The sequence below is a fragment of the Nomascus leucogenys genome, chromosome 3, assembly GCF_006542625.1.
Source record: "Nomascus leucogenys isolate Asia chromosome 3, Asia_NLE_v1, whole genome shotgun sequence".
Classification (NCBI taxonomy): Eukaryota; Metazoa; Chordata; class Mammalia; order Primates; family Hylobatidae; genus Nomascus; species Nomascus leucogenys.
In genome coordinates, this window is record NC_044383.1 from 41,780,100 (window position 1) to 41,806,073 (window position 25,974).

A 25,974-nucleotide genomic window follows, 5' to 3' on the forward strand; every position below is an offset into this window, starting at 1 on the left:
TTCCATCCTCAAGATTTCTCATTATTTAGTATATATGCAAATATTCTCAAATCCAAAAAAAATCTGAAATCTAAAACACTTCTGGTCCCAAGCATTTCAGATAATGGATACTCAACCTGTGTTACAGATCAGCTATCATACACATTTCTTTATGCACATATGCTGTCATGGTAGATGTATGTTTAACTTTATTAGAAACTGTCAGAGTCTTCTAACGTGGCTGTAGCACTTTATACAGCCACCAGCAACATTTGAGTTCCACTGCTACATGGCAATGTTTGAGTTCCAGTTGCTACATATCCTTGCTAACACTTTGTATTGTTAGGCTTTTTAATTTTAGCCATTTCCAAGTAGTGGAGTTGGCTAAGTATGGACCACTGAAGTCATACAAACCAATCAAACACAAATTTCCTTCTACAGCATTCAACTAAGGTAAACCAGCTTCTTAGTCTTTCAGTATTTTTGACAATGGGAAGCTAATTTGCAGCTAATATGGCTTTTTATAATCACTACAGAACTTCTGTTGTTAGAAAGTTTTCTTCTATATTAAGTTAAAATATGCACTTTTAACTTTCATCTATTTGCCTTTGGAGCAAAAGACATCATAAAGGACACTTATCTTTCATATCAGATGGTTTCCACTTATCGTGGTGGCCCTCAACTAAATATACTTTAGTTTAAAAAAATCATTAAAAAACACTTGAGGCCAGGGGCACTGGCTTATGCCTATAATTCCAGCACTTTGGGAGGCCGAGGTGGGTGGATCGCTTGAGCTTAGGAGTTCAAGACCAAACTGGGCAACATGGTGAAACCCTATCTCTACAAAAAATAAAAAAATTAACCATGTGTGGTGGCACCATGCCTGTAATTTCAGCTACTTGGGAGGCTGAGGTGGGAGGATCACTTGAGCCTGGGAAGGTCGTGGCTGCAATGAGCCATGATTGCGCCACTGCACTCCAGCCTGGATGGCAGAGTGAGACCCTCTCCCCCCGACCAAAAAAAAAAAAAAAAAAAAACCAAACCAAACTGAGAGCCTAAAATAATAGATTCCAGTGTGGTTTGGGTGTGCAGAGTACAGTGTATCCATGATTATATTTGCTTGCAATACTATTCTACTATTGGCACAAAATTATGACAGCTTTTTAAGCTGTCACATTATAATTTATACTTAAATTGAGTTAATGTGTCATTTAAAAACTCTGGATTATTGTTTAAACAAGAAGTAAACATCAAAGTATTTTCTCCTCTCCCATCTTGTTCTTGTGTGACTTATTTCGTGAACTTAAGTGTCCTTGCTGACCCCATTAATCTTACTGGCTTCACCCAAAGCTTACAGCCTGGTGAGATGGTTTTGAGCCTTGATTCTATCAACTTGAATATTTGTTATCCTTCCCAGCTTCATATTAATCTGCAAACTGGATAAGCATTCCTTCTAATTTTTTATCAAGTCAACCATAAAAGTGTGCACCACAATAATGATAAAGATAGAAACTTCAGGCCCCACTGGAGGTTCCAACATTCCCTTCCAAGCAAAGAAATATCAGTCAACACTCTGCACAGTTGTTCAATTAATTATGAATCTATCTGACATAATTTTTCCCTCCATTCTAGCCAGATCTGTCTACTTGCTTCCTAGTACTCAGAGACTATGAGGAAGAATGTTAAGAGAATTCTCTGTTATTCTTGTGCCTGTTAGAGCCAGACCTTCATTATTTGAACACTTTGTTCAGGGATCATGTCTTAGTGCCTTCCATGGCTAGCAAATGCCCTGGTCATGGAAAGCAGTCACTGGGTGTTTGCTGTTAAATGCCAGCTTCTGCTAGCCAAAATATTTAGGCAAGTGTTGCCAACTGACTCAGCACTGCTCAGAATCTGCATTCTCAATCCCTATCTACTTGCTTTCTCCTGACTTTGCTTAACTTTACTCTCCTGGTAACTACTTACACCCTCACATTAGCTAATCCCCTCTGTAGGTATGACCTCTAGTCAGCCTTTCATTCTTATTTAGTAAAACACTAGGTCTTAGGAAAATACCACTCAGTTGTCTTTAAGTCCAAGTGCAATCTGCTTGATGTTTCATTCTTATCACATAGCAACTTTCAAATGTTCTGCTGGAGTCAAGATTCAGTTTTACAAGAAGCAAAAGCATTACTGCTACAAATGTATAACAATACAGCCATATTATAAGTTTAATATGCTACTCAGAGTATCTAATTATTATTATAAAGTTGTTTCTATGGGAAAATGTATTTCATAAGACGCAGGCCCAAAAGGAACCAAAGAGGCACTGGAAACAAGTGTCCTCTTTCTCTTCCCGTAACAGCTGCCGAGAGTGGGGAAAAGTGCTGAAGGAGTAGAATGGGTGCAGGGTAACAGAAGTTAAAGGGTATAGGTAACATCCTGGGATCCACTTCCAAAGATAATATATATCTTCTACTCTCATCTAAAAGAGATCAAAATAGGAAGTTTCGGACTGGGCGTGGTGGCTCACGTCTGTAATCCTAGCACTTTGGGAGGCTGAGGCGGGCAGATCACTTGAGTTCTGGAGTTCAAGACCAGCCTGGTCAACATGGTGAAACTCTGTATCTACTAAAAATAGAAAATTAGCTGGGCATGGTGGCACATACCTGTAATCCCAGGTACTCGGGAGGCTGAGGCAGGAGAATCGCTTGAACCCAGAAGGTGGAGGCTACAGTGAGCTGAGATTGTGCCACTGCACTCCAGGCTGGGAGACAAAGCAAGACTCCGTCTCAAAAAAAAAAAAACCAAAAAAACAAAAAAAAAACAAAAACTTTCTTGCTAGTCTTGAGAATCTGTTTGTTAAACAGCTGTTAAGCATACTGGAAGAAGTGAACCTTACCAAATGGGCCTGCTCCAACTCAAAGTACAACTGGCAAATCTTGCTATTATATCTGGTGGTTTTAACAAAATATGATTCACTAAAAACTGCTTCTTAGAGTTTTGAAACTTCACCTTTAGCTATAAATTATGGAATCACTTTATCTGCTATTCTATGAGATTTTTTTTTTTTGAGACAAGGTCTCACTCTTGCCCATGCTGGAGTGCAGTGGTGCGATCTTGGCTCACTGTAACCTCCATCTCCAGGGTTCAAACGATTCTCCTATCACAGCCTCCTGAGTAGACGGGATTTCAGATGATGTGTCACAAGATGATATGTAGCAAGATGACAGTGCTACTTTATATTTAAAAACATATGGTATCCAGGCTGGGCATGGTGGCTCATGGCTGTAATCCCTCGGGAGGCCGAGGCAGGTGGATCACTTGAGGTCAGAAGTTCAAGACCAGCCTGGCCAACATGGTGAAACCCCATCTCTAACAAAACTTAGCTGGGCGTGATGGCGCCTGTCTGAAATCCCATCTACTCAGGAGGCTGTGGCAGGAGAATCATTTGAACCCTGGAGGTGGAGGTTGCAGTGAGCCAAGATCGCACCACTGCACTCCAGCCTGGGCAAGAGTGAGACTTTGTCTCAAAAAAAACAAAAAAACAAAAAAAAAAAACCAACAAAAAAAAATATGGTATCTTAAAAATCTCAAAGCAGTCAAATGCTGAGCTATCAGTCACCTATATTTTATAATGCTTATAAATACTTCTACTTTTTTAAGCACTAAAAACACAGAAAATAAAAAGAAACCCAGATATACTAATGTATTTCAAGTTATTTTATATAACTCTAGAAAGTAATTAGGAGAGTACAAGAGCACTAACCTTGACCAAAAGTTCAGTTACTTCATAATGACCATAAGAACAGGCATTGTGTAATGGTACCAGATCACTACAATGAGAAGGGGGGGAAAAACCTGTTTCAGTATAGATTTCTTAGGCCTACGGAAATTTATAAATTAAAATTTATTTAATTACTTACACTTAAATAGCAAATGGATTATGTGATGTTCTAATAAAAATGTTCAAAATTTAGTAACATCCATTTGAACCCTAAGTCCTAAGAATTTGAACTCCCAAGTCTCTTTCAAATCCATCTTCCTTTATACTTCACTGCTACTGCCACTGCCTTAGTTTGGGCCTGTTATTTCTCCCTTGCACTACTGAAATAGCTCCCACCCCACTTTATCCTCCAAGGTGAGGCAGATTTTTCTAAAAGGTAAGTCTGATGTAGTTACACCTTAACACTGTGCTTTCAAGAGATGGTTCCAACTTATTAACGTGGCACACACAATTATCTGGCTCCCTCTCTAGGCTTACCCTTCATACATACCCTCTATGTCTCTACGCATACTGTTCCCTGGGTATAGATTTCCCTCCCTCCTTTGTTCTGGCTCATTTCTACATGTCTTTTCCAGACTTAGCTCAAATCCTGGCTCATTTTTAAAACTTTTTTGAGATCTTTAATAAGTTGAAACCCAATTCTTCCATGATGGGAATGGAGGAAGAATTTTCTCTATGGGAAGATACAGTGAAACTTTAAAATCTTGACTTCTATCTTGAAGCTTTTCCTTCTCCTTTGGGATCACTCACTAATATGCTGCCATAGCCACCATCATGCCAAACTCGGGTAAGGGATGGTCACCTGTGGTTTAGTCTTTAGTTCTATGAGTCCTCTCTTTAAAGGTTCATGGCTTTCCTTACTATTTTTGAATATATGATTCTTCACTTGCCTGAGCACCAATTTTGTTCCTAACTACCTACTAGATGCTTCCACTATGTTCCTGTATCATCCCCTTAAACTAAGAGTTCTAGGTCAGGCGTGGTGGCTCATGCCTGTAATCTGAGCACTTTGGGAGGCCGAGCCAGGTAGATCACCTGAGGACAGGAGTTTGAGCCTGGCCAACATGGCGAAACCTCGTCTCTACTAAAAACATGAAAATTAGCCAGGCGTGGTGGCTTGTGCCTGTAATCCCAGGTATTCAGGAGGCTGAGGCAGGAGAATCACTTGAACCCGGGAGGTGGAGGTTGCAATGAACCAAGATCGCACCACTGCACTCCAGCCTGGGCGACAGAGCGAGACTCCGTCTAAAATAAAATAAAATAAAAAATGCAACAAACAAACAAATAAAAAACTAAGAGTTCTAGAAGTCAATTCAACATTTTCCCCCCAAACAATTTTGCCTCCTGTATTTCATATGTGTATCACTGGATCTAACTCATTCAGAACTTGAAGTGTAGCTTTCCTTTTATTCCTCGCTCATCATATCCATTCAACAAATCTTATCCATTCTTACACTGCAATATCTCTTGCATCTATGCCTTCATTTTCATTTCTTCTGCCACCATTATTATGGATCCTGATTATGCTTAAACCTCTAGAATGCTCACTTTCCTAATTGCTGCTTTTGCTTCTAGTCTCCTCTCTCTCCAATTTAGCCAACACACTGCTTTCAAATGCACCTCCTAAAACTTCTTTTAGAATAATCATCCCCTTTGTTTCAGATCACAGAGTGAAGTTTGAATTACTTAGGCCACATACCGAGAGTCCTCCAAAACCTGGTTCTTACCTATTTCTCTAATCCTAACCTTCATTTGTCTCCTGTGTGAATCATCTGCTCCAGCAAAGCTAGTCTAGTCACTGTTTTTTAAATGTGCTTTAATGTCTGCTTTAGCAGCCCCCACTTATCCCAATTGTCTTACAGACTGATGTCCCGCAAACTCTGCTTTCTTGAATTGAGACTTGACTTTACAGTCCAGGTCAAGTCACACCTCATTCTGAGGGATTTCCCAACCACTCCAGTCAACCATCACTGAGAGTTCCCTCCTGGGAACTCCTGCAGTGCTATCCCTCTCTGTGACTCAACACCTGGTAGAGACCTCATTGTATTCTTAGGTATCTTTTCATGCCCTCTGAAGTGTAATGTAAACCTTCTATGAGCTGTGGGCTTAAGGTTTTATAATTTCCTGCGCCCTCAGAGCAACCTGTACATTGTTAAAGCTCAATAGATATTAATGTTATTTAATAAAAAATATTATTTTTATAAGGTTACAAAGATTGTTTTAAGAAGAGGGTAACATTTAAAAAGTCCTTGTTTTTGTTCAAATGCTTACCCTTTATCTTTAGCGTGGACATCAGCTCCATGTTGCAGTAACAGCTGTACAATCTTTACTCTGTTATATCCTGCTGCCAAATGCAATGGAGTTGACTGAAATATTAATCAAATATATTAATGAAATTCAAATAATGGTTGAATAAAATGTGAGAGAGAAAAAACCCAAATATAAAACCAGAAAATCCAATTATAACTTCATTATCTAAGTAGTTATCAATTTGGTTTTACAAAATACAACATACATATTGAAGGCATAGTATACAAGTTTATAAATTCACTATTGCATATAGGAAGCAAATAACTGTTTATCATCAATAAAGTTTTACTAGGCTTAAGAATTTGAAATACTGAAAATACTGAAACACTTAAAACATCAGCACTCTCTTGAAATATATTTCAATTTATCATAAGATAAACACATCTTTATGTTACCAGGAGATAAGCACAAACTCAGTTGCAAAAGGAAGTACCTTTCTGCCATCACTTGCGTGGCAGTTGACATTTAATGGTGTGAGTAGAGCCATCATTTTTTCTTCATTGCCACTCCTAGAATACAAAAAAAGTGTTAGTAATTTGCATTGTTCATCAGATCTTTCTCAAGATAAGTACTGTAACCATTAAAAAAAAATTCTTTTTAAAGTTTGCTTACTGTAAAAAAAAAAAAAAGAAAAAGTTAATGGTGAAGTATTCCTGTCACATATTTATAACATTAGTACGCACCTGGCACTTTCTAAAAGTTCATCTTTCTTATATTCACCTGTGAATTAGAAAAAAAAAAAGTATAGAAATTAAAAAGAAAAATTAATGAGTTTTATGCAAAAAGATGCCCAATAAATTATAAAGTAGATAAATTTGGAAATAAATTTCCAATAAATGGAAAATAGTTCATTAACAGAATATTGTGTAGTTTAAAAACATTTGCATGAAGAGCAAACATGAAATACCTTTGCTATGGGATTAAAAAAATGATTGTTTTATATAATGAAAGGCAACCTCAACCATATAAAAACAATATGCTCAGGAAAAGGAAAGCCCAAAAGAAAATATACCAAAATATTAACAAAGTTTATCTTGGGTCATAGGTTATTGGTGACCTTTTCCTTTTTCCCTTCAAATTTCCTAAAATGAGTATGTTATTTTTATAACAGAGAAACAAAATGTACCTGCAACTTTGTTCCAAACCTAAAAATGTCCGAGCGTATTGGCTCATGTCTGTAATCCCAGCACTTTGGGAGGCTGAGGTGGGCAGATCGCTTGAGTCCAAGAGTTAGAGACTAGCCTGGGGAACATGGTGAAACCCTCTCTCTACAAAAAATACAAAAATTGGCTGGGTGTGGTGAGGCACGCCTGCAATCCCAGCTACTCGGGAGACTGAGGTTGGAGGATCACCTGAGCCTGGATAAGCTGAGGCTGCAGTAAGCTGTGACTGTGACACTGCACTCCAGCCTGGGCGACAGTGAGACCTTGATACACACACACGCACACCCCCCAAAAGCAAACCCCTAAACAAAACAAACAAAACTCAATATACCAACATTATAGAAATGACAAAAGAATCTATAGCATCACTGATTAAACATAATCATTAACATCTTTATGAACCTAGATTTTTCAACACTAATATGATGCTTATTTAATGCTACTTTAAATGTATACAAATATAAAAAAGGATTAACTATGAACTTTTTATTTCTTTTCTTTATTAAAGGCTTTAACAGTACACACTTCTAGAAGTCTTTTCACGAGGAAGTCTTCTCATGAAGAAGTCTAAATTTTTTCAGCAATGGTAGAAGAAATATCACAAAATCCAGGCACAAAGCTCACAGCAAAGCCCCTTAGGCTCTTGACTTTAGATTAGGTCTGATTCTAGTCATCACAAGGTAGGTAAGAATCTGGTAAACAATATGGCTGAGTTGCTAAGAGGAAAGCACACTGACGAGGCAGATAACATGTGAAGTAGATACAACTCAGGAAAGCTTGTCAATCTAAACTATAGCCTTATGCATAGCAGTAGGTTCCATGGACATAAATATGTTACAGCAGAGTACAAGTAGCATTTGCTTCATGGTACTGAAATGAGTGTGCCTAGAATCCTCTTCTGAAAAGCTAACGGAATGGCTAGTGCTTTTTGAAAGGAATTCCATCAAAAATTATTAAAATACATAAAAAAAATAGTACAGCTTGAATATCCCTTATCTGAAATGCTTAAGACCAGAAGTGTTTTGAAGTTTGGGTTAGAAATACTCAACCTGTATGTAAAGGGCAGGCATAAGTTATCTGAAAAACTCAGGGGTATTTAAAAAATATCCTGAATATACTACAGCAACATACAATTATCTATCACCCTCACCCCCAATAAGGCAACAATGACATACTTAAACATCAATTAGAAAATAAAAAGAAAGCTTTATTTTTCTTCAAGGAGAATCAAATGTCAGCTATCTAGATGTAGAAAAGGATAGCTACTGAACTGACACTATTTTAAAAATCTAGCTGAGGTCATTAATCACAAGAGGCAAATTTCCTACCTGGCAAGCTTGTTCTTTACAGGCTTCCTGGAATAACCAGAGTATACAGACTTACCAGTAAGCACTGCTTTGGCAGATGGATCTGCTAAATCCAATGCTGTCCTTCCATCTGTATTTCGGATGGTTGGCTCAGCTCCATGCTGTAACAGCACTGCAAAATAGCAACACTATTTTGAAGTTCAATGGTAATCTTAACAACTTGATTTTAGTAAATCATTTTCTCAAGAATTCTGGTCCAGCAAAGTCTCAAAGTTGTTTAAAGACCTTTCATATCTTGTCAGAATGGAAATGTTACATTTTAAATATAAAAATAATACATAAAGTATTCTATTACTTAATGCATTAAAGACACATTAAATAAGTTCCCCCTCAGTTCAGTGTAGTTTTTCCTTTGCTATTTATATAGCTGGTGACAAGTGACTAAGGATAGATAAGAGTGTGTAAGAGAAAAGGCAAGTGTGCTTGAAAGCTTGTTTTCTCATTCCAAAAGAACACTGCTTATGCTAGAAAGACTGTTCATCATGACAGAAATAAAATGTCTAAAGCTATAGATAGCCTGGGAACAGAGATCTGTAGGATTTTTAAGAGAAAAAAAAAAAAAAAAAAAAAAAAAGAAAATCACACAGGTAAATTCTTTTTTAAAAAACACAAACAAAAAACTGAATAGCTTCCTTATGCTTTCAATAAATTCTGTAAGGTCATCAGTCATTATCTTTCTATTCTTCAGGAAAGCTGAGTAATTAACAGGAGGCTGCTTGTATTTGTCCACTATTGATCCCATAATACAATGTGCTTGTAAGGTGCAAGGTAAACAGTCTAAGGAGTGGAGTAGGTACATTGAAACCAAGGTGCAAATTACTCCTTACAAGGACAATTTTTCTTTGGAAAAATCTTAACTGAGGGATATATAAATAAGGGTTGCTAGCTGAGTAGTTAGCTTTTTGAGGTTAATTACACTGAATTTTAAGTTAAAATCCAAATACCCTTAGTAGGGTTAACCTACCCCAAATCAAAACTACTACATTATAATTCAAGGCACATAAAAAGGGAAGTCTTGGCTGGGTGTGGTGGCTCATGCCTGTAATCTCAGTACTTTGGGAGGCCGAGGCGGGCAGATCAGGAGGTCAGGAGATTGAGACCATCCTGGCTAACATGGTGAAACCCCGTCTCTACTAAAAATACAAAAAACTAGCTGGGCATGGTGGCGGGTGCCTATAGTCCTAGCTACTCGGGAGGCTGAGGCAGGAGAATGGCCTGAACCCGGGAGGCGGAGCTTGAGGTGAGCAGAGATCACGTCACTGCACTCCAGCCTGGGTGACAGAGCAAGACTCCGTCTCAAAAAAAAAAAAGAGAAGTCTTGTGTTTTGCTCTGTACCGTATTATTATTTGTATTATTATGAAGCTATTCCAGTATACTCTCTAAATAAGGAGCTGGAGGAAGACAGGCAAATATGTGCAGAAAGGAAGCTCAGCTCCTGTTCTTTGATAGGGTGAATTTCCATTCTGCTCTACTCCTATATATACCAGTGCTGTTCAACAGAAATAAAATGTGAGCCACATACATAATTTAACATTTTCTAGTAACTACATTAAAAAAAGAAACAGTTCAAATTAATTTGAACACATTTCACCTAATACATCCAAACATTCAATATTTACATTTATATTATAATCAATATAAAATTAGATATTTTACATTTTTTTTTGTACTGAGTCTCTGAAATGTGGTATGCTTTTTCCCCTTAGAGTACCTCTCAATTCAGACATTGCAAGCCCTTAGCTACCATATTGGATAATGCAGATTATAACTATATTTGGAAAACTCTACATTATTAAAACTAATTAATTATATGTCTAAGATTCTGAGGTACCAGAGTTGGGTTATGTGGTAAAAATGATGTATTTGAATGTAGGGCAGGAACAATTTAAGATAACATACAGAAAAGGAGAATTGGGCAGAGGTAACTAGGAAATCCATTTCACATCTTTATAAATGACCTAATTTAAACTAAGTTGGTGAAGTTGACATAAATAGTGTTTTGGGATGCTGGGGACCATGAGGTCCAAATTAAGTCTAGCATAGAACACCTGGACTTTTTCTAGTGCACTGAACTGGCTTTCTATCTGTTAAGGATTTCAACTGTCCCTGTTTTATTTACATCAGGAAATAATGGAGTTAAGGTGGCAATGAGTCCAAAATCCTTGAATCTGTTTGTCTCACAAAAGTAAATACCAGGTTATATGAATTCTCAAAAAGTCTTCTCACATACTGTGTATTTTTCTTACTTATCCTGCGATTTCTATTCTCCTACAACCCTATAATTCAGTAGCATCATTTCTCACCTGGGTTACTTTACAGTTTCCTAACTGGTATCCTTGATGCCATCCATCCTACCCAGTCCCCTACCAGATTATTCTTTATAAAATACAGTCATGTGTCACTTAATGACAGGGATATATTCTGAGAAATGCATTGGTAGGTGAGTCCATCATTGTGCCAACACCAGAGTATGCTTACACAAACCTAGCTGGTACAGTCTACCAAACACCTAGGCTACATGGTATAGCTTACTCCTCCTAGGCTACAAACCTGAACAGCATGTTACTGTACTGAATACTGCAGGCAACTGTAATACAATGGTAAGTATATCTGTAACTAAATATGTCTAAATATAGTATAAAAGATAAGAAATGGTATATCTGTATAGGACATTTACCATGAATGGAGCTTGCAGGGCTGGAAGTTGCCCTGAGTGAGTCAGTGAGTGAGTGATGAGTGAATGTGAAGGCCTAGGATATTATAATACATTACTGTAGACTGTACATAAACACTGTACACTTAGCTATGTAAGTTTATTTTTTAAAATATTTTTCTTTCTTCAATAATTAGCTTACTGTAAACTTTTCACATTATAGATTTTTAAATTTTTAAAAACTTTGACTTTTGTAATAACAGCTTAAAACACAAACACTATGTACAGCTATATAAAAATATTTTATGTCTTTATAAGCTTTTCTCTATTCAAAAAAATTTTTTTACGACTTTTCTGTTAAAAACTAAGATACAGACGCACATATTAGCTAGGCCTACATAGGGTCAAGATCATCAATATTACTGTCTTCCACCTCCACATCTTGGCCCACTGGAAGGTCTTTGGGGCAATAACATACAGGGAGCTGTCATCTCCTATAATAATGACTTCTTCTGGAACACGTCCTAAAGGACCTGCCTGAGGCTGTTTTACAGTTAACTTTTTTTTTTAAATTGCTGAGCATACTCTAAAATCACAATAAAAAGTATAGTAAATATATAAACCAGTAACAAAGTTGGTTATTATCAAGTATTATGTAGTATACATAATTTTTATTTGCTATACCTTTATATGACTGGCAGTGCACCAGGTTTGTTAACCCAGCATCACCATAAAAACCTGAGTAATGCTCTGTGCTATGAAGTTAGGACTGCTACGAAGTCAGTAGGTGACAGGAATTTTTCAGCTCCATTATAATCTTATGGGACCACTCTTATGTATGTCATCCATTTTGAAATGGAGTTACGTGGAGCATGACTGCATACTATGTACTCTTATCAGTGTTCCCTTCCTCAAAAAATATTCAATACTCCACACTGCCTGCACATACTAATATCAAGCTCCTTAACCCGGTATTTAAAGCTTTTTATAAAGAAATCCCCACCTACCTTTTTAACCCTTTCCCCACTGGAAAGACTTTCCCTTTCCCACGGAAAGACTCCAGGAAGTAGGGCCTTGACTTGATCCTGCCAAGTCACTGTGCTCATTATCCTCTTAACACTTTCTGTTCCCTTCCACCATGCCTTTATCTGGCTCTTTGTGTATTTTATCTCCCAAGAGAATGCAAGTATAATAGGCACTTTGTAGTCCATTCTCCAAAGAAATTTAGGCTCAGTAGTACACACAAAAAGACACTCAGTAAATAGTAGATTAAATCATGGGATGTTCTTAAATATTTAAATTCAGCTTGACATAATTTGATGATATGAACAGATTAACTCAGTTCAGATTCAGAATAGTTACAACATCAGTAAAAGTCAGAAAAGTAAAGTCTTACCAATGCAAACATCAATCTTTCCTTTAATTGCAGCTTCATGGAGAGGAGTGTAATTCCAATTATCTCGAGCATTGGGGTCTGCACCATGTCGCAAAAGGAGATTGACTACTTCAGCATGACCAAAAGAGCATGCATTATGAAGAGGAATAAGGCCCCCATCATCACGTGCTTGCACATTTGCACCATTCTGAAGCAAATATTCAACTACGTCTTTCCGCCCAAAACCTAGATGAAAACAAATTGTCTACATGTAAGTTCAACAAGGAAAAGATATCAAATTAGGTAAGTACCATCCATACTAAAATGTTTCAGGTTGAAAATTAATAACAGACTCAACAATTCAAGAACTAATTAATGGAAAGGTGATCAGAAATATATCAATAACTAACCTTAATGATAAAGCCAGAGGGACTCTCCACTAAGCAGTAGTGGTACCTAAGTAGCGCCTTGGGTGATACTACTACTACTAATCCCAAAGAAAGAATACAAAGTAAGTGACTGAAAGCTCAAAGTTCAAATGTTTCTCACTCTACAATAGAGTTCTGCATATTTAGTATGTATACATTTTCAGATGTTCAAAGTATAAAACTTAAATATGTAAATCACAACCTTATGATACAGTGACAAAACTCTTGCTAGAATTCCTTTCCCACATCTATCTCACAGAATACTTCTGCCAAACTGGAGGACTATGAGAAGCAACAAAAAAAGATGCGCTTACAGCTAATATTTGTCTATGTAGTGAGACACAGAGAGATAACCCCAGGCAAAAGTATGAAATCCAGTGTCTTCAAAGGAGTCCCTACTTTGCCACTTGCAAAATGCATATATATAACTTCTTTCCATGTAGGAGGCCTCCTTTAGGTACCAACATTCCACAGTTCTGCTTAACTGCCCCCAAATCAAATAAAACAAAAAAAGTCTGGTAATTTATTTATACTGGTTCACAGATCTAGAACCAATGAGTTTCAATCTCTTATCATTCCCATATATTACTACTTAAAACCTTTTTACACCTAGTTGTGAAATGACAAGCCTTTCAGGCATATGTTAAAGGAGATGGAGTGGTCTATAATGTGTTTGGGTAGAGAGAAAGGAACTGCTCACTCTTCTGAAATTTCTCCATTCTATTTTTTTTTTTTTTTTTTTCTGAGACGGAGTCTCGCTCTGTCGCCCAGGCTGGAGTGCGGTGGCGCGATCTTGGCTCACTGCAAGCTCCGCCTCCCCGGTTCATGCCATTCTCCTGCCTCAGCCTCCCGAGTAGCTGGGACTACAGGCACCTGCCACCACGCCCGGCTAATTTTTTGTATTTTTTAGTAGAGATGGGGTTTCACCATGTTAGCCAGGACGGTCTCAATCTCCTGACCTCATGATCCGCCTGCCTTGGTCTCCCAAACTGCTGGGATTATAGGTGTGAGCCACTGCACCCGGCCCTCCATTCTATTCTTAAAACCACCAAGTCTGACTGTAGTTCTTCCAAGATGACCAGCAATGAGAACAGATAAGAAAGTAATGGTACAGTCTTTCTAAGGTTGATGCCTGGGGTTGGCCTGGTTGCAGCTGATGGAAGAGCTAAAGATAGTTGAAAAGATTAACTATTTTTGTTTTGTTTTAACATTGTTGGGCTCTGTGGTCACAAAGATGAGTACCTTTATATCTTTGATTCTTCCTCCTCTCAAAGAGCTCATAATTTAAGATATGAAGATTTTAAATTTCAATACAATATAATTGCTATGTATATATAAAGTGCTACTAGAGCTCAAAGAAGGGAACTCCTAAACTAGGGGAAAGCAGAGAATGGAAGGAAAAGACTTGCCCAAGGCAATTCCAGTGATGACATCTGAGCTGAAAGCATACAGAAAAATAAGGGATGATTAGGAAAATGAGGAGAGAGAGGTGAGGGAAAGGAGATGAGCAAGGAAGGGTACTGCAGTCCAGACAGAAGAAACAAAATGTACACAGACATGGAGGTATGAAAGAATAAATGCTTGGGCTGGGCGCAGTGGCCCACGCCAGTAATCCCAGCACTTTGGGAGGCCCAGGTGGGCAGATCACAAGGTCAGGAGTTCGAGACCAGCCTGGCCGCATGGTGAAACCCAGTCTCTATTAAAAATACAAAAAATTAGCTGGGCGTGGTGGCGCGTGCCTGTAATCCCAGCTACATGGGAAGCTGAGGCAGAATTGCTTGAACCCAGCAGGTGTAGGTTGTAGTGAGCTGAGATCACTCACTGCACTCCAGCCTGGGTGACAGAGAGAGACTCCATCTCAAAAAAAAAAAAAAAAGAAAGACAGAAAGAAAAGAAAAGAAAAGAAAAGAACAAACAAATGCTCCATAACAACCAGGACACAGAATGCCAAAGTGGGCAGATGCTAGATCAGGAGTATGTCAGTCTGGCCGGGCGTGGTGGCTCACGCCTGTAATCCTAGCACTTTGGGAGGCCGAGGCGGGTGGATCATGAGGTCAGGAGATTGAGACCATCCTGGCTAACACAGTGAAACTCTGTCTCTACTAAAAATACAAAAAAAAAAAAAAAAATTAGCCACGCTTTGTGGCAGGCGCCTGTAGTCCCAGCTACTTGGGTGGTTGAGGCAGGAGAATGGCATGAACCCGGGAGGCGGAGCTTGCAGTGAGCCGAGACCGGGCCACTGCACTCCAGCCTGGGAGACAGAGTGAGACTCCGTCTCAAAAAAACAAAACAAAACAAAACAAAACAACAACAACGAAAAGAGGCTAAGGTGGCACCTGGCCTTTGTCCCACAAATTAGTGTTTTTCAAACTGTTTTCAGATAGCAGCGCTTTTGTTTTGTTTTGTTTCGTTTTTTGAGACAGAGTCTCACTCTGTCACCCAGGCTGGAGTGCAATGGCGTGATCTCGGCTCACTGCAACCTCTGCCTCCCAGGCTTAAGCGATTCTTCTGCCTTAGCTTCCCGAGTAGCTGGGACTACAGGTGTGTGCCACCATGCCTGGCTAATTTTTTTGTATTTTTAGTAGACATGGGGTATTGCCATGTTGGCCAGGCTGGTCTCGAACTTCTGACCTCAAGTAATCCTCAGCCTCCCAAAGTGCAGGGATTACAGGCACGAGCCACCGCACCGGGCCCAGACAGATTTCAATTAGATCTTATTTAAGATTATGATAAGTGCAGGTCATGTTTACTGCTAAATACCCAATGCCTAGTACATAGTTGGCATTCACAGAATTGCAAATTAATTGAATAAAATAAAAACTATTCTGGTTGAATCCTCCTTCTTCCCCTCACAAAGACCCAAAAGAAAATATTCCTGTATCCCTGAGCACCTCTTAGAAACAGTTTGAAAAATACTGCTACAACACATCATTAGTCACAGAATGATGTGTTTAGGGCAGTGACTATTTGCCCCTTTTTTTTTTTTTTTTTTTTAAAGAAAGATCACCTTGGCAATTGTGTGAATAAACGAATCAAATGCAGAGATAGGCAGTAGACAGGTCCTTAAGGTTTTAGAATGCTATGTGCCATAGTCTAGGTGACAGATGATAAGGGCTAAGATTAAGACTGATTTGGTTAGGACGGTATACCCACTGGTTCATGTGAACACCCTAGGTAATATTCACATGGCTGGTGAAGCCTTCCTCCCACCCCTATTCCAGGCTTCCCAGTTCCCTTCCTTCTGGTTACCACTTTTTTTCACATACCTTGAAGTTATTTTATATACATGCAAGCGAACATCTGCTAATATGTATCTTTAAAGATAGTGTTCACATCTTCCTTTCTTAAAAATCATCTATTATTAATAATATCCTAGAAATCACCTCCTATCAGTGTTGTATATATTTTCTTAATTGGGAGTATCAAAATGTAACTAGTTCCATTCTCATACATAGTTAGGTTGTTTCCAGTCTTACTACTATACACACTACTGCCAAGGTTTTTGGCCTCCGTAATGGAAGAGTGAAGTTGCCATCAACTGAAATGGGGGCAAGGCTGCAGATGAAAATAGATTTGTGGCAGAAGATGAAGAGTCCAAGTTTTAGACATGTCATATCTCACTGAGGGCTTATTGCTTCCTCTACCCAATTTCTAAATGCTGGGATTCCTCAAGACTCAGCTCTCTAACCTCTTTTTAGATAATCTTATCTGATCCCATAGCTTTAAATACCACCTAGATACACAACTCTCAGATTTAAATCTCCAGTCTAGACTTTTCGCCCAAATTCCAGAATGTTTACTTAATATATTTCCTTCTGGATATTTTAAAGGTATCTCAAACTCAACATGTTTCCAACTTCTATTTCCACTGACATTACCTTACTCCAGCCACTATCACCTCCAGCATAGGCTCCTGCAATAGTCTCCCCTAAATAGGTCTCTCATTTCCACTTCTGTCTCTAGTGACCTTTTAAAAATAATAGTATCACAGCCCTGTTTAAAATAATTCCTTGGCTTCCCACCGATGCTCTTAGAATAAAATTCAAACACTCTACTATGGCCTTAAAAGCTCCTTCATGAACTGGCCCTCACCTTCTTCTTTAATTTCATTTCACATGATTCTTCCCTTTCCCAACTATAATATACTTTCTTTCAGTTTGTCAAGTATGCCAGCGACTTGGTACATGCCACCCTTCTGCTTGGAATGCTCTTCCCTTGCACAAAGCATCCTCACTTCTACTCACTACCTGGTTTGTTTAAATGTCAACGCCTTAAGAAGGCTATCCCTGACCATTGCATCTAAAATGGTCCCTTCTGCCCATCCACATTTTTTCCTATCTTCACACCATTTAGTTGGTCTATCTCCCACCTCCTTCACTAGAATGCAAGCTCCATACAACAGGGATTTTTGTCTTTGCTGTTCATAGCAGTATTTGTCACTTATTAAAATTTGTAATTGCTGCTTTACTTATTTTCTAGACTTTTTTTTTTTTTTTTTTGAGACAGAGTCTCGCTCTGTCCCCCAGGCTGGAGTGCAGTGGCCCGATCTCAGCTCACTGCAAGCTCCGCCTCCTGGGTTCAAGCCATTCTCCTGCTTCAGCCTCCGGAGTAGCTGGGGCTACAGGTGCCCGCCACCACGCCTGGCTAGTTTTTTTTGTATTTTTAGTAGAGCGGGGGTTTCACCGTGTTAGCCAGGATGGTCTCGATCTCCTGACCTCATGATCCGCTCGCCTCGGCCTCCCAAAGTGCTGGGATTACAGGCGTGAGCCACCGCGCCCGGCATTTTCTAGACTCTTAGTTCCATGAAGGACAAGAGCCCTGTGCATCGTAATTCATCACTACTTCCCCAGCATTCTTCAGAGTACATGGTATACAGCAATTTGTTGATATTTGCTGAATTAAGGTATCACAATATATGAAAAGGAGTCTGAGAAATAAAACTAAGAAAGAATGGCATTGCAGAAGCCAAGTAGGAAAATGTCAAAGAGGGGAAGGTCAGCTCTTGCTGTCATCAGCCCTGACTTCAGTCTTCCTTCCTGATCACTTCCTGGGCACTGCTGATCACACTGTCCTCCCCGAGTAGGCTACCCACAGTTGCCCTAATGTATGGTTCTGCTATCCCAACCACTTAGCACCCACCTGCAGGAAATGCTTTTAGAAAAAGGCTTCTTAAATTGGAAAGTAAAAGAAAAAGAATCAAAATAAAGAAAAACCTGTAAAGCTAACTCTATAAAGTTATTTGATGTACTCAAGCATTTTAGAATAAGGATTACTATTCTTCAGCAGTAATAAGCATATCTGAAGTAATCAAAATGGTGACTCACAGGCTAACTCCCCCAGAAAGGAGAGTTAGGTGTGCACAGAAATAGCTGGAGTAAAATACCTGGCTGTTATGAGAGACAGTGTCAACTGGGAAGATATCTGTCCCAAAGGATTAGTGATCTAAAGGAAGGTCAAGTAGTGGCCTTCTGTCAAAATAAGGCTGGAAAGAGAAGAGGGTTGCATGAAATCAGAGTTAAAGAGAAAGACATTACTGAAACTGAAGTTTTAGCTGAGGCAATCGACATGGGTAGAATGGGTGAAGTGATTATATCCACATAGTTACCAACATTCCAAGACACAGATTACTTCTGTGTCAATGTCTGTATCAACATGATTCCCTAGTCATTAAGATGTCTGAAACCAGTCTGATGACTGATAGTAGCGGCATGATTTTACAGTCACACTGTAAGGACTACAATATATGAGTGAATGTAATCTGCTATGCTGAGACAGTAGATGAATAGTCTCAGACTTTAATGTTTGAAGCCACATCTTGGGCACTTAAAGGAAATTACTTGGAGGCAGTCAATAGGTAGCTATGTTTAAAAAAAAAAAAGCTGTCTGGAGTTTGGCAAAATCTTTAGATTGAAGATACTTCCTCGCTGAGTGCTGTGGCTCACACCTGTAATCCCAGCACTTTGGGAGGCAGAGGTGGGTGGATCACCTGAGGTCAGGAGTTCGAGACCACCATGGCCAACATGGTGAAACCCAGTTTCTACTAAAAATATAAAAATTAGCCAGGCATCGTGGTACATACCTGTAATCCCAGCTACTTGGGAGGCAGAAGCAGGAGGCAGGAGAATTGCTTGAACCTGGGAGGTGGAGGTTGAAGTGAGCCAAGATTGCACCACTGCACTCCAGCTTGGGCGACAACAGTGAAACTCTGTGCCTCACCCCCCCAACCCCCAAAAAACCATACTTCCCAATCTGCGGAGTAATCCTTAATAAAATCCCTATTGTTATGGTCTCAAGAATAGTTCAAAGTACTTCTGTTAAGCACCAATTTCTGGAAGAAAAATGCTTTGCAGGGTATATTCTGATCACGTTCTCACTGGCCAGGTAGAATATGAATAGGCACATCCTCAGAGTCAATGTCAATCTCCATATTCTAAGGATCTCTTTATGAGGAACCACAAGGCTAAATAAAGTTGGTAGTCGTGGCTGCTCAGGACACACTGTAGTTTATTTTGTAATTATGGAACAGCACTCAACTTCAAACACTGTTCTACTTGTGAAAATCCTGATGAAACCAAACACAGAGTATGAATCTACTATATAGTACTTACAGTGAAGCAAAGCAGGCCTATCTGTAAAGTATACTTGTTGACCACATTAACCATGTGTCAGTTAATGGCAGGTATTGTGTGCTGTTCATTTCAGTTTACTCAGGGACAAGGTCAGTGTCTGGCATATAGTAGGACTTCACAAACATTTGTTTAATGCATGTCTAATACTCTGCTGGAATAGGAAAGGATCCTCACAAAGAATATGGTGTTAATGATTTGTGAAAACAGAGAAAAGCAGCCTCTTGTCAAATTTATTACTTATCTAGATGCCATCAGTTTCAGCAGCTCCAGGTACTGCTTGCTAACTATGACTATTGTTAATATCACATTTTGCTGCTACACTGGAGACATGTTTTCATCTGAATGGTTTCCCAAAAGCTGTGAGGCAGTCAAGTCCCTACAGAGAAACCAACTTAGACTCTTAGGAAGTTTAACTAAATGCTATCCCCCTCCTGTCTTTTATAGTCCAAAGGTGGGATTAATCACTGATAATACAATTGGTCCCATATGAGATGGTGATGTCTTGCAATATCTAAAGGTAGGCTATCACACAGGGTTTTGTCCAAAGGCAAAGTTCTGGAGAAATGTCAACAGATGCCACAAAACAAAGCTCCTGTAGTCTAGGAGACTGGAAGGTATAATCAAATAGCCTTCAGCTTTCAAGCAACCTTTAGCCAGGACCCTCAGTGACAGATTTTTTTCTGAGGAGTATCATTTTAAACTTCTCATTTACTATTTTGTGTTACAAGGTTTCCCTCTGTTGCCCAGCCTAGAGTGCAATGGTGCAATCTCGGCTCACTGCAGCCTTGGCTCAAGTAATCCTCCAACCTTAGCCTCCCAAGTAGCTAGGACTACAGGCCTGCGCCACCATACCTGGCTAATTTTTCTATTTTTTTGTAGAGATGGGGTTTCGCCATGTTGCCCAGGCTGCTCTTGAACTCTTAAGCTCAAGTGATACTCCTGTCTTTGCCTCCCAGAGTGTCAGGTCTGTGCCACCATGCCCAGCTCATTTTTCTATTTTTTTGTAGAGATGAGGTTTCACCATGGTGCCCAGGCTGGTCTTGAACTCTTGAGCTCAGGTGATACTCCTGCCTTTGCCTCCCAGAGTGATGGGATTATAGCCTGTGGCACCGTGCCCAGGCCTCATTTACTATTAACTTTAGTTTGCTAAGATCCAGAAAATTATTTCCCACATATATTTCTTAAGAACGAAGAATACAAGGGAGAGGACTTTGCCCATTTCAACTTGGGATAGATATACCGTCTGGCCAGATTAGTAGAAACTTGGAAAAGAATGCCACGGTCTCTACGGTGATGAAATTTTGACCATCTGAATGGGGGTATACTGAAAGGAGTACTCCAAACTCTTGTTACTGAAGTCAACTGTCTAACTCTAAATCCAGCAAGGGCTGAGGGCAAAGATATAGCTCAAAATCTTGATAATACATTGGGAGATTTGATAAGTCAAGAAAGATGATGAATTCCTAAATAGACTGATCTTTATTTGACACTAGGGTTTCCTGCTGATGTATGATTTATCTCCCATAGCAAAAACCAATCCTGAAAACAACAATCTATAATTGTAGTTCTAGGTGAAGAGTGTTGGAATAAATTTTGTGCATCTCTTATAACTATGATGTTGGCCTACAGCCAAAGAAGGAAATGTTACTGAGAGGTTATTGGAGGTCTCCAATAGTTATCATTTTGGGAAAAGATATGAATGGCAATCACAAAAGCTAGTATATCTTTGGTAGCTGACCAGCTAAAGCCTTCAATTGGAGGAATCATCCCACTTTCTTGTACCAGTGAGATTGTAACTTGTTGGTCGAACGAGGCTGAAATCCTCTCTACAACATCTCTGAAAAATGCCAATTCAGCCACTGCTTGGATACTTCCAGCCAGTTCGATGGCTAAATATTGTTAAAGGTTGTCTGACCCCTGTAACCTTCCACCTGCTGGCCTTAGTTTTGACTCCCAAAGACACACAAGTAATATCCACTCACTCTTTGTGATCCTTCCACATATGTGAAGACGGTAACATGGTATAGTCTTCTTTTATCTCTAGAATAAGCAGCACTAATTTTCCTATCTATGCTTGTGCAATAAATTCCGGATGCTCTGATTCCACTTTCCTCCTCTGAATAAAAAAATCCCCTCTTATATTTGATTCACACAATTGAATATAACAATCCAAGGCCAGTCTAACTGGTCCTATGTATGTGGTTCACTAGCATACTCATACTAACAGTAACATAACATACTATAAATATAAAATAAGTGTTACCTTGTTTAGCTAGGACTCTACAATGCAAGCTCCTACCCCCACTCCAAGAGTTCTAAGATTGTAAGGAATGCCACATATTTCTTTCATTTCTATGATGGGCATCAAGATGACTTTCTCCCCAAGTTTGTGTCACCTCTTCTTTACTTTTTAGAAATAAGTTCACAGAAGCAGAGTCTTCTTTACTGAAATTTGCTGTTTTCTAGGGCATTAACTGTCAAGAATTTCAGATACTTTTGCTTTTGGCAAAATTAGAGCAACAGCCATCCTACCACCAACTTGCCTCTACAAATTCTGTTATGTGTTGGAAAAAAATCATTCCTGGCCGGGTGCAGTGGCTCACGCCTGTAATCCCAGCACTTTGGGAGGCCGAGGCAGGCAGATCATGAGGTCAGGAGTTTGAGACCAGCCTGACCAACATGGTGAAACACTGTCTCTACTAAAAATACAAAAATTTGCCGGGCGTGGCAGTGCACACCTGTAATCCCAGCTACTCAGGAGGCTGAGACAGGAGAATCGGTTGAACCTGGAAGGTGAAGGTTGCAGTGAGCTGAGATCGTGCCACTGCACTCCAGCCTGGGAGACAGAACCAGACTCTGTCTCAAAAAAAAAAAAAAAAAAATTCCTATCTTGTGTGTATCTGTGTATGGTCACGGGCAGTGGTAGGCGGACTGAAAAGGAAACAATTTTCAGAGTCATTTTTCTCCTAAGGAATCACTTCTTAAATAATATTTATCTAGAAGAAAAGTATGCAATCTAGTTCAATAATTAAAAAACACCTAGTGGAAGGAAAATTCCTGTTTATGCTGACTATCTTCTTCATTAACAGAATTTAACTGTCTTGGTGCTGGCAACTGATTATTCTTTTAATTGAACTAACTTTGGGGGATGAAATTAAACCAAATGTTTTCTAAACTGATTTTCATTTTCTGTGGTCTGCATGAATCTCTCAGTCCTAATACTACTTGGGAATCAAAACAAAAAGACAAAAACATGCCTCCCCTAATAAAATCTCCAAACTTTAATCAGCTAAAAAAAATTTAAAATAATGATGTTTCCCATCACCTCCAATAGCTCACTCTATGACTGATGTACAAACACAAGAAACTGCTTGGTCAGGCAGTTACATAATACCACCACCTGTGTTGAACTTCCAACAGTATGCTTGCAGGCACATTAACATGACTGATAACTCACTACCTACAACAGATTATAAAGTGTATTCTCCACATATTAAGTGAAAAGGTACCTGGATGCACTTAAAAAGCTTCTCTCTGATGAACCTAAAATTCAGATTAAATTTACAAACCCAATTTTTAAAAAAGTTTCTTATATGATTGAAGTGCAGGATTTCAAAAGCTCTGGTTCAATGAAGAACCCTCACTTCATAATTTTTATTACTCCCTTTTTATACCTTTAACTCTTAATCTGATAACCTATACCTGATAATTTGGGTAAGTTGTGAGGGGTGGGTTGGTTTCCAAAATATTAAGTCTTCTAAACTTGAACAAACAAAATGAAACCTACGTAAAAAATATGCTTTGAAACGTTGGGACAAAACTGAAGGTGGGAAGGCAGAGAAGGAACAAGGTCACTGAGGATCTAATACCATAACCTTACACCTCTAAATATTACTATTTTCAGATATGAACTCACTAATACACCAAATTCTTGAAAGGTAGCAACTAAGATCTTTCTTGGTTATTTTTATCCCACAGATCAAGTGAACAGAGTCTAAGTAACCCTACCCTTTGGCTTATGTATCAGTTGATCGTGACAGTTTGCCAAATGAGTTGTTTAAATGTTGACTACATGGTCAAACAGGACAATCTAAATTAGCTGAAGAACGGCAGCACTTACCACCAAAATTTCGGGCAAAAAGGCTAACTAGGTGTGATCTGACTGAAGTATTCTTCCTTCTCTTTCCATTGCCCACAAACTGTTTCTAGTTCTCCCACCTAGGTTCCCCAAACTTCCTTCTTTTTAAAAGACTCCCCAGTGGAAATCCAACAAAGGTGCAATTGATCAAAAAAGCATACCTCCTGGTAGTATTTACATTTAAAATCCGGAACAGGTTAAAGCGAACAAATCTCCATTTGGTAGGAAGTGTTAAAGTAGTATCTGTGAAAGAGGAAATCTTTCTCACTGCTCCTTTTCTCTTCATCAATCTAGCCCCAAAAGAACAGGAGTACTTTAAAAGGTATTCCCTGATTTTTCAAAAAATTGTTTTAAACAATCATGAAATACACAAAACAAAAAACCAGGATTGTCAGAGGTAAGAGGAGGTACTCCCATTTTCAATCACGCATGACTCACCTGAAGTTAGAAACAGTCATAATCTTTCCTACAAGTGAAAAGCATGCATGCTTTATGGGAATAAGCTGAATATCCCATCTATGGCTCTTTTAAATTTTTCGACTAAATTTAATATGCTTATATCATAAAGTGAACCTAATAAATATTAAAATAATGTAATTCAAACGATCTAAATTTCAGAATGAAGCAAGGTTAGTACCAACTTAAATTCTAGATTCAAGCTAAAGTACTTGCACTATCTTTTCTCTTATACTACCACTTTCCACCCCAACTTGTGTGTGTGTGTGTCTAAGGCTTCCCGCACCCAGCCTAAGTCAGGTTTCAGTTCTCCCAAACTTGCCTATTTCCCGTTCTAGTCACTCCAGAAACTTGGTAATGATTGGCTATTCTGATAAACCAATTAACGCTAATGTGTCAACGTCCTATTAAGCTACTCCTCCTAATTTACATCCTTGTATTTTACGAAGTTCTTCAAGACCCTAACCCAAATGGAACTTGCAAGTACGAAAAATTTTGGAGGTAACTGACCTTTTAAATCATAAGGTCTATCAAATACGTCCCCTACTCTTTCTGGTGTGTAGAGGCCTTCCAGGGTAACAAGACCGGAAGTTGGTACAGGTATTGTTGATACTGTAAAACAAAACAAAGCCAAAACCCCAAACCACCCCCAACACCTGGCAAAAGAAACCAAACCAAGACAAAACAAAAAACTTCCAGTGAGTGTGGCACGCTCAAGCCACCCCTAATCTCCTTAGTCCCCACTGGATGAGAGCGAGATCACCAGGACCAGAGTCCTGGAGAAAGGTCGGGGGGCGGAGGAGCACTGGTTTCAGGCCTGTGGGCCCCGGCTGCGCAGGTGGGGTCTGGAGCGAGGCGAGGGGACGCTGGCCCCGGTTACCTGCGGCGAAGTGCAGCGGGGTGGATTTCCTGCCCGCCGTGTCGCGGCTGTTCACCTTCTCAGGCGTCACCAGCCTCTTGACTCGTTCCACGTCTCCGTTGCGGCACGCCTCGAACAGCTCGCGGGCGGCCGGCTCCATGGCCTCGGCCGCCGCGCTCGCGCAGGCCGCTCCCCCGCCGGCACAGCGGCGACCCGACATGATCCTGGCCGCCGCCACAGCCAGCAGCAGCGCCAGCAACGGCAGCAGGAGCCCCGGCCCCGCGAGGAGGAGGGCGAGGCCCCCCGGAGAAGACGCGCTCAGGGCCCGGACCGCTCGGCTCCCTGCTGTCACCGGATCCGGCGCAGTCCCATGGCCGCGCCCACGCGCGACCCTCGCTCGGCTCCCTGCCCCCCGGCTGCCCCGCGGCGGCGGAGGCAGCACGAATTCGCCGTGCGAGTCCCGAAACGACGCAGCGGCGGAAGCTGGCAAGGCCCCTCCTGCCAGCTCCGCCGAGCCCTGGGAGCTCACGTGACGTCGTCCCGCGCGTGCGCAGTGGGCGGGCACCGGCCGGGCAGGTTTCGGCTAGCGGGGCGGCGCGAAGGGTTTGTGGGAAATGTGAGGCGAGAGGCTTCGGCGGCGGCGGGAGAAGGGGCTTCGTCCCACCGCCATCTTTGCGGTGGGTTCTGCTGAATCCGAACGATCCTGTATATTGTCTTTTTTGTTGTTGTTGTTTAAATCCCTGGGCTTTCGAAGCTGAACTTTCTCACTACCATTACACTGAAAAAGAGCCCTTGAAAGTTTTGCTCCGGTCTTGCACATTCTTTTGGAAGTCTTACTGTGGAAATTGTC

At 40.0% G+C, this 25,974-nt stretch overlaps 1 protein-coding gene across 4 annotated transcripts in view; it reads right to left on the reverse strand.

The window, feature by feature from the left end:
* TNKS2 (tankyrase 2) overlaps positions 1-25,723 on the reverse strand; it is a 64,704-nt gene extending 38,981 nt beyond the window's left edge. Inside the window, exons 1-7 of one of the 4 annotated variants that reach the window (XM_003255217.4) lie at positions 25,146-25,723; positions 12,636-12,860; positions 8,602-8,697; positions 6,739-6,775; positions 6,489-6,564; positions 6,017-6,111; positions 3,728-3,794 (exon numbers count right to left, since the gene is read on the reverse strand). In XM_003255217.4, coding sequence (XP_003255265.1) covers positions 3,728-3,794; positions 6,017-6,111; positions 6,489-6,564; positions 6,739-6,775; positions 8,602-8,697; positions 12,636-12,860; positions 25,146-25,344 — 795 coding nt within the window. In that variant the 5' untranslated portion in view covers positions 25,345-25,723. Of the gene's footprint in view, positions 1-3,727; positions 3,795-6,016; positions 6,112-6,488; positions 6,565-6,738; positions 6,776-7,181; positions 7,213-8,601; positions 8,698-12,635; positions 12,861-23,970; positions 24,920-25,145 lie in introns of those variants that run through there. The other 3 variants (XM_030809268.1, XM_030809269.1, XM_030809270.1) reach the window with 3 other exon arrangements.
* Positions 25,724-25,974: the final 251 nt, after the last annotated feature.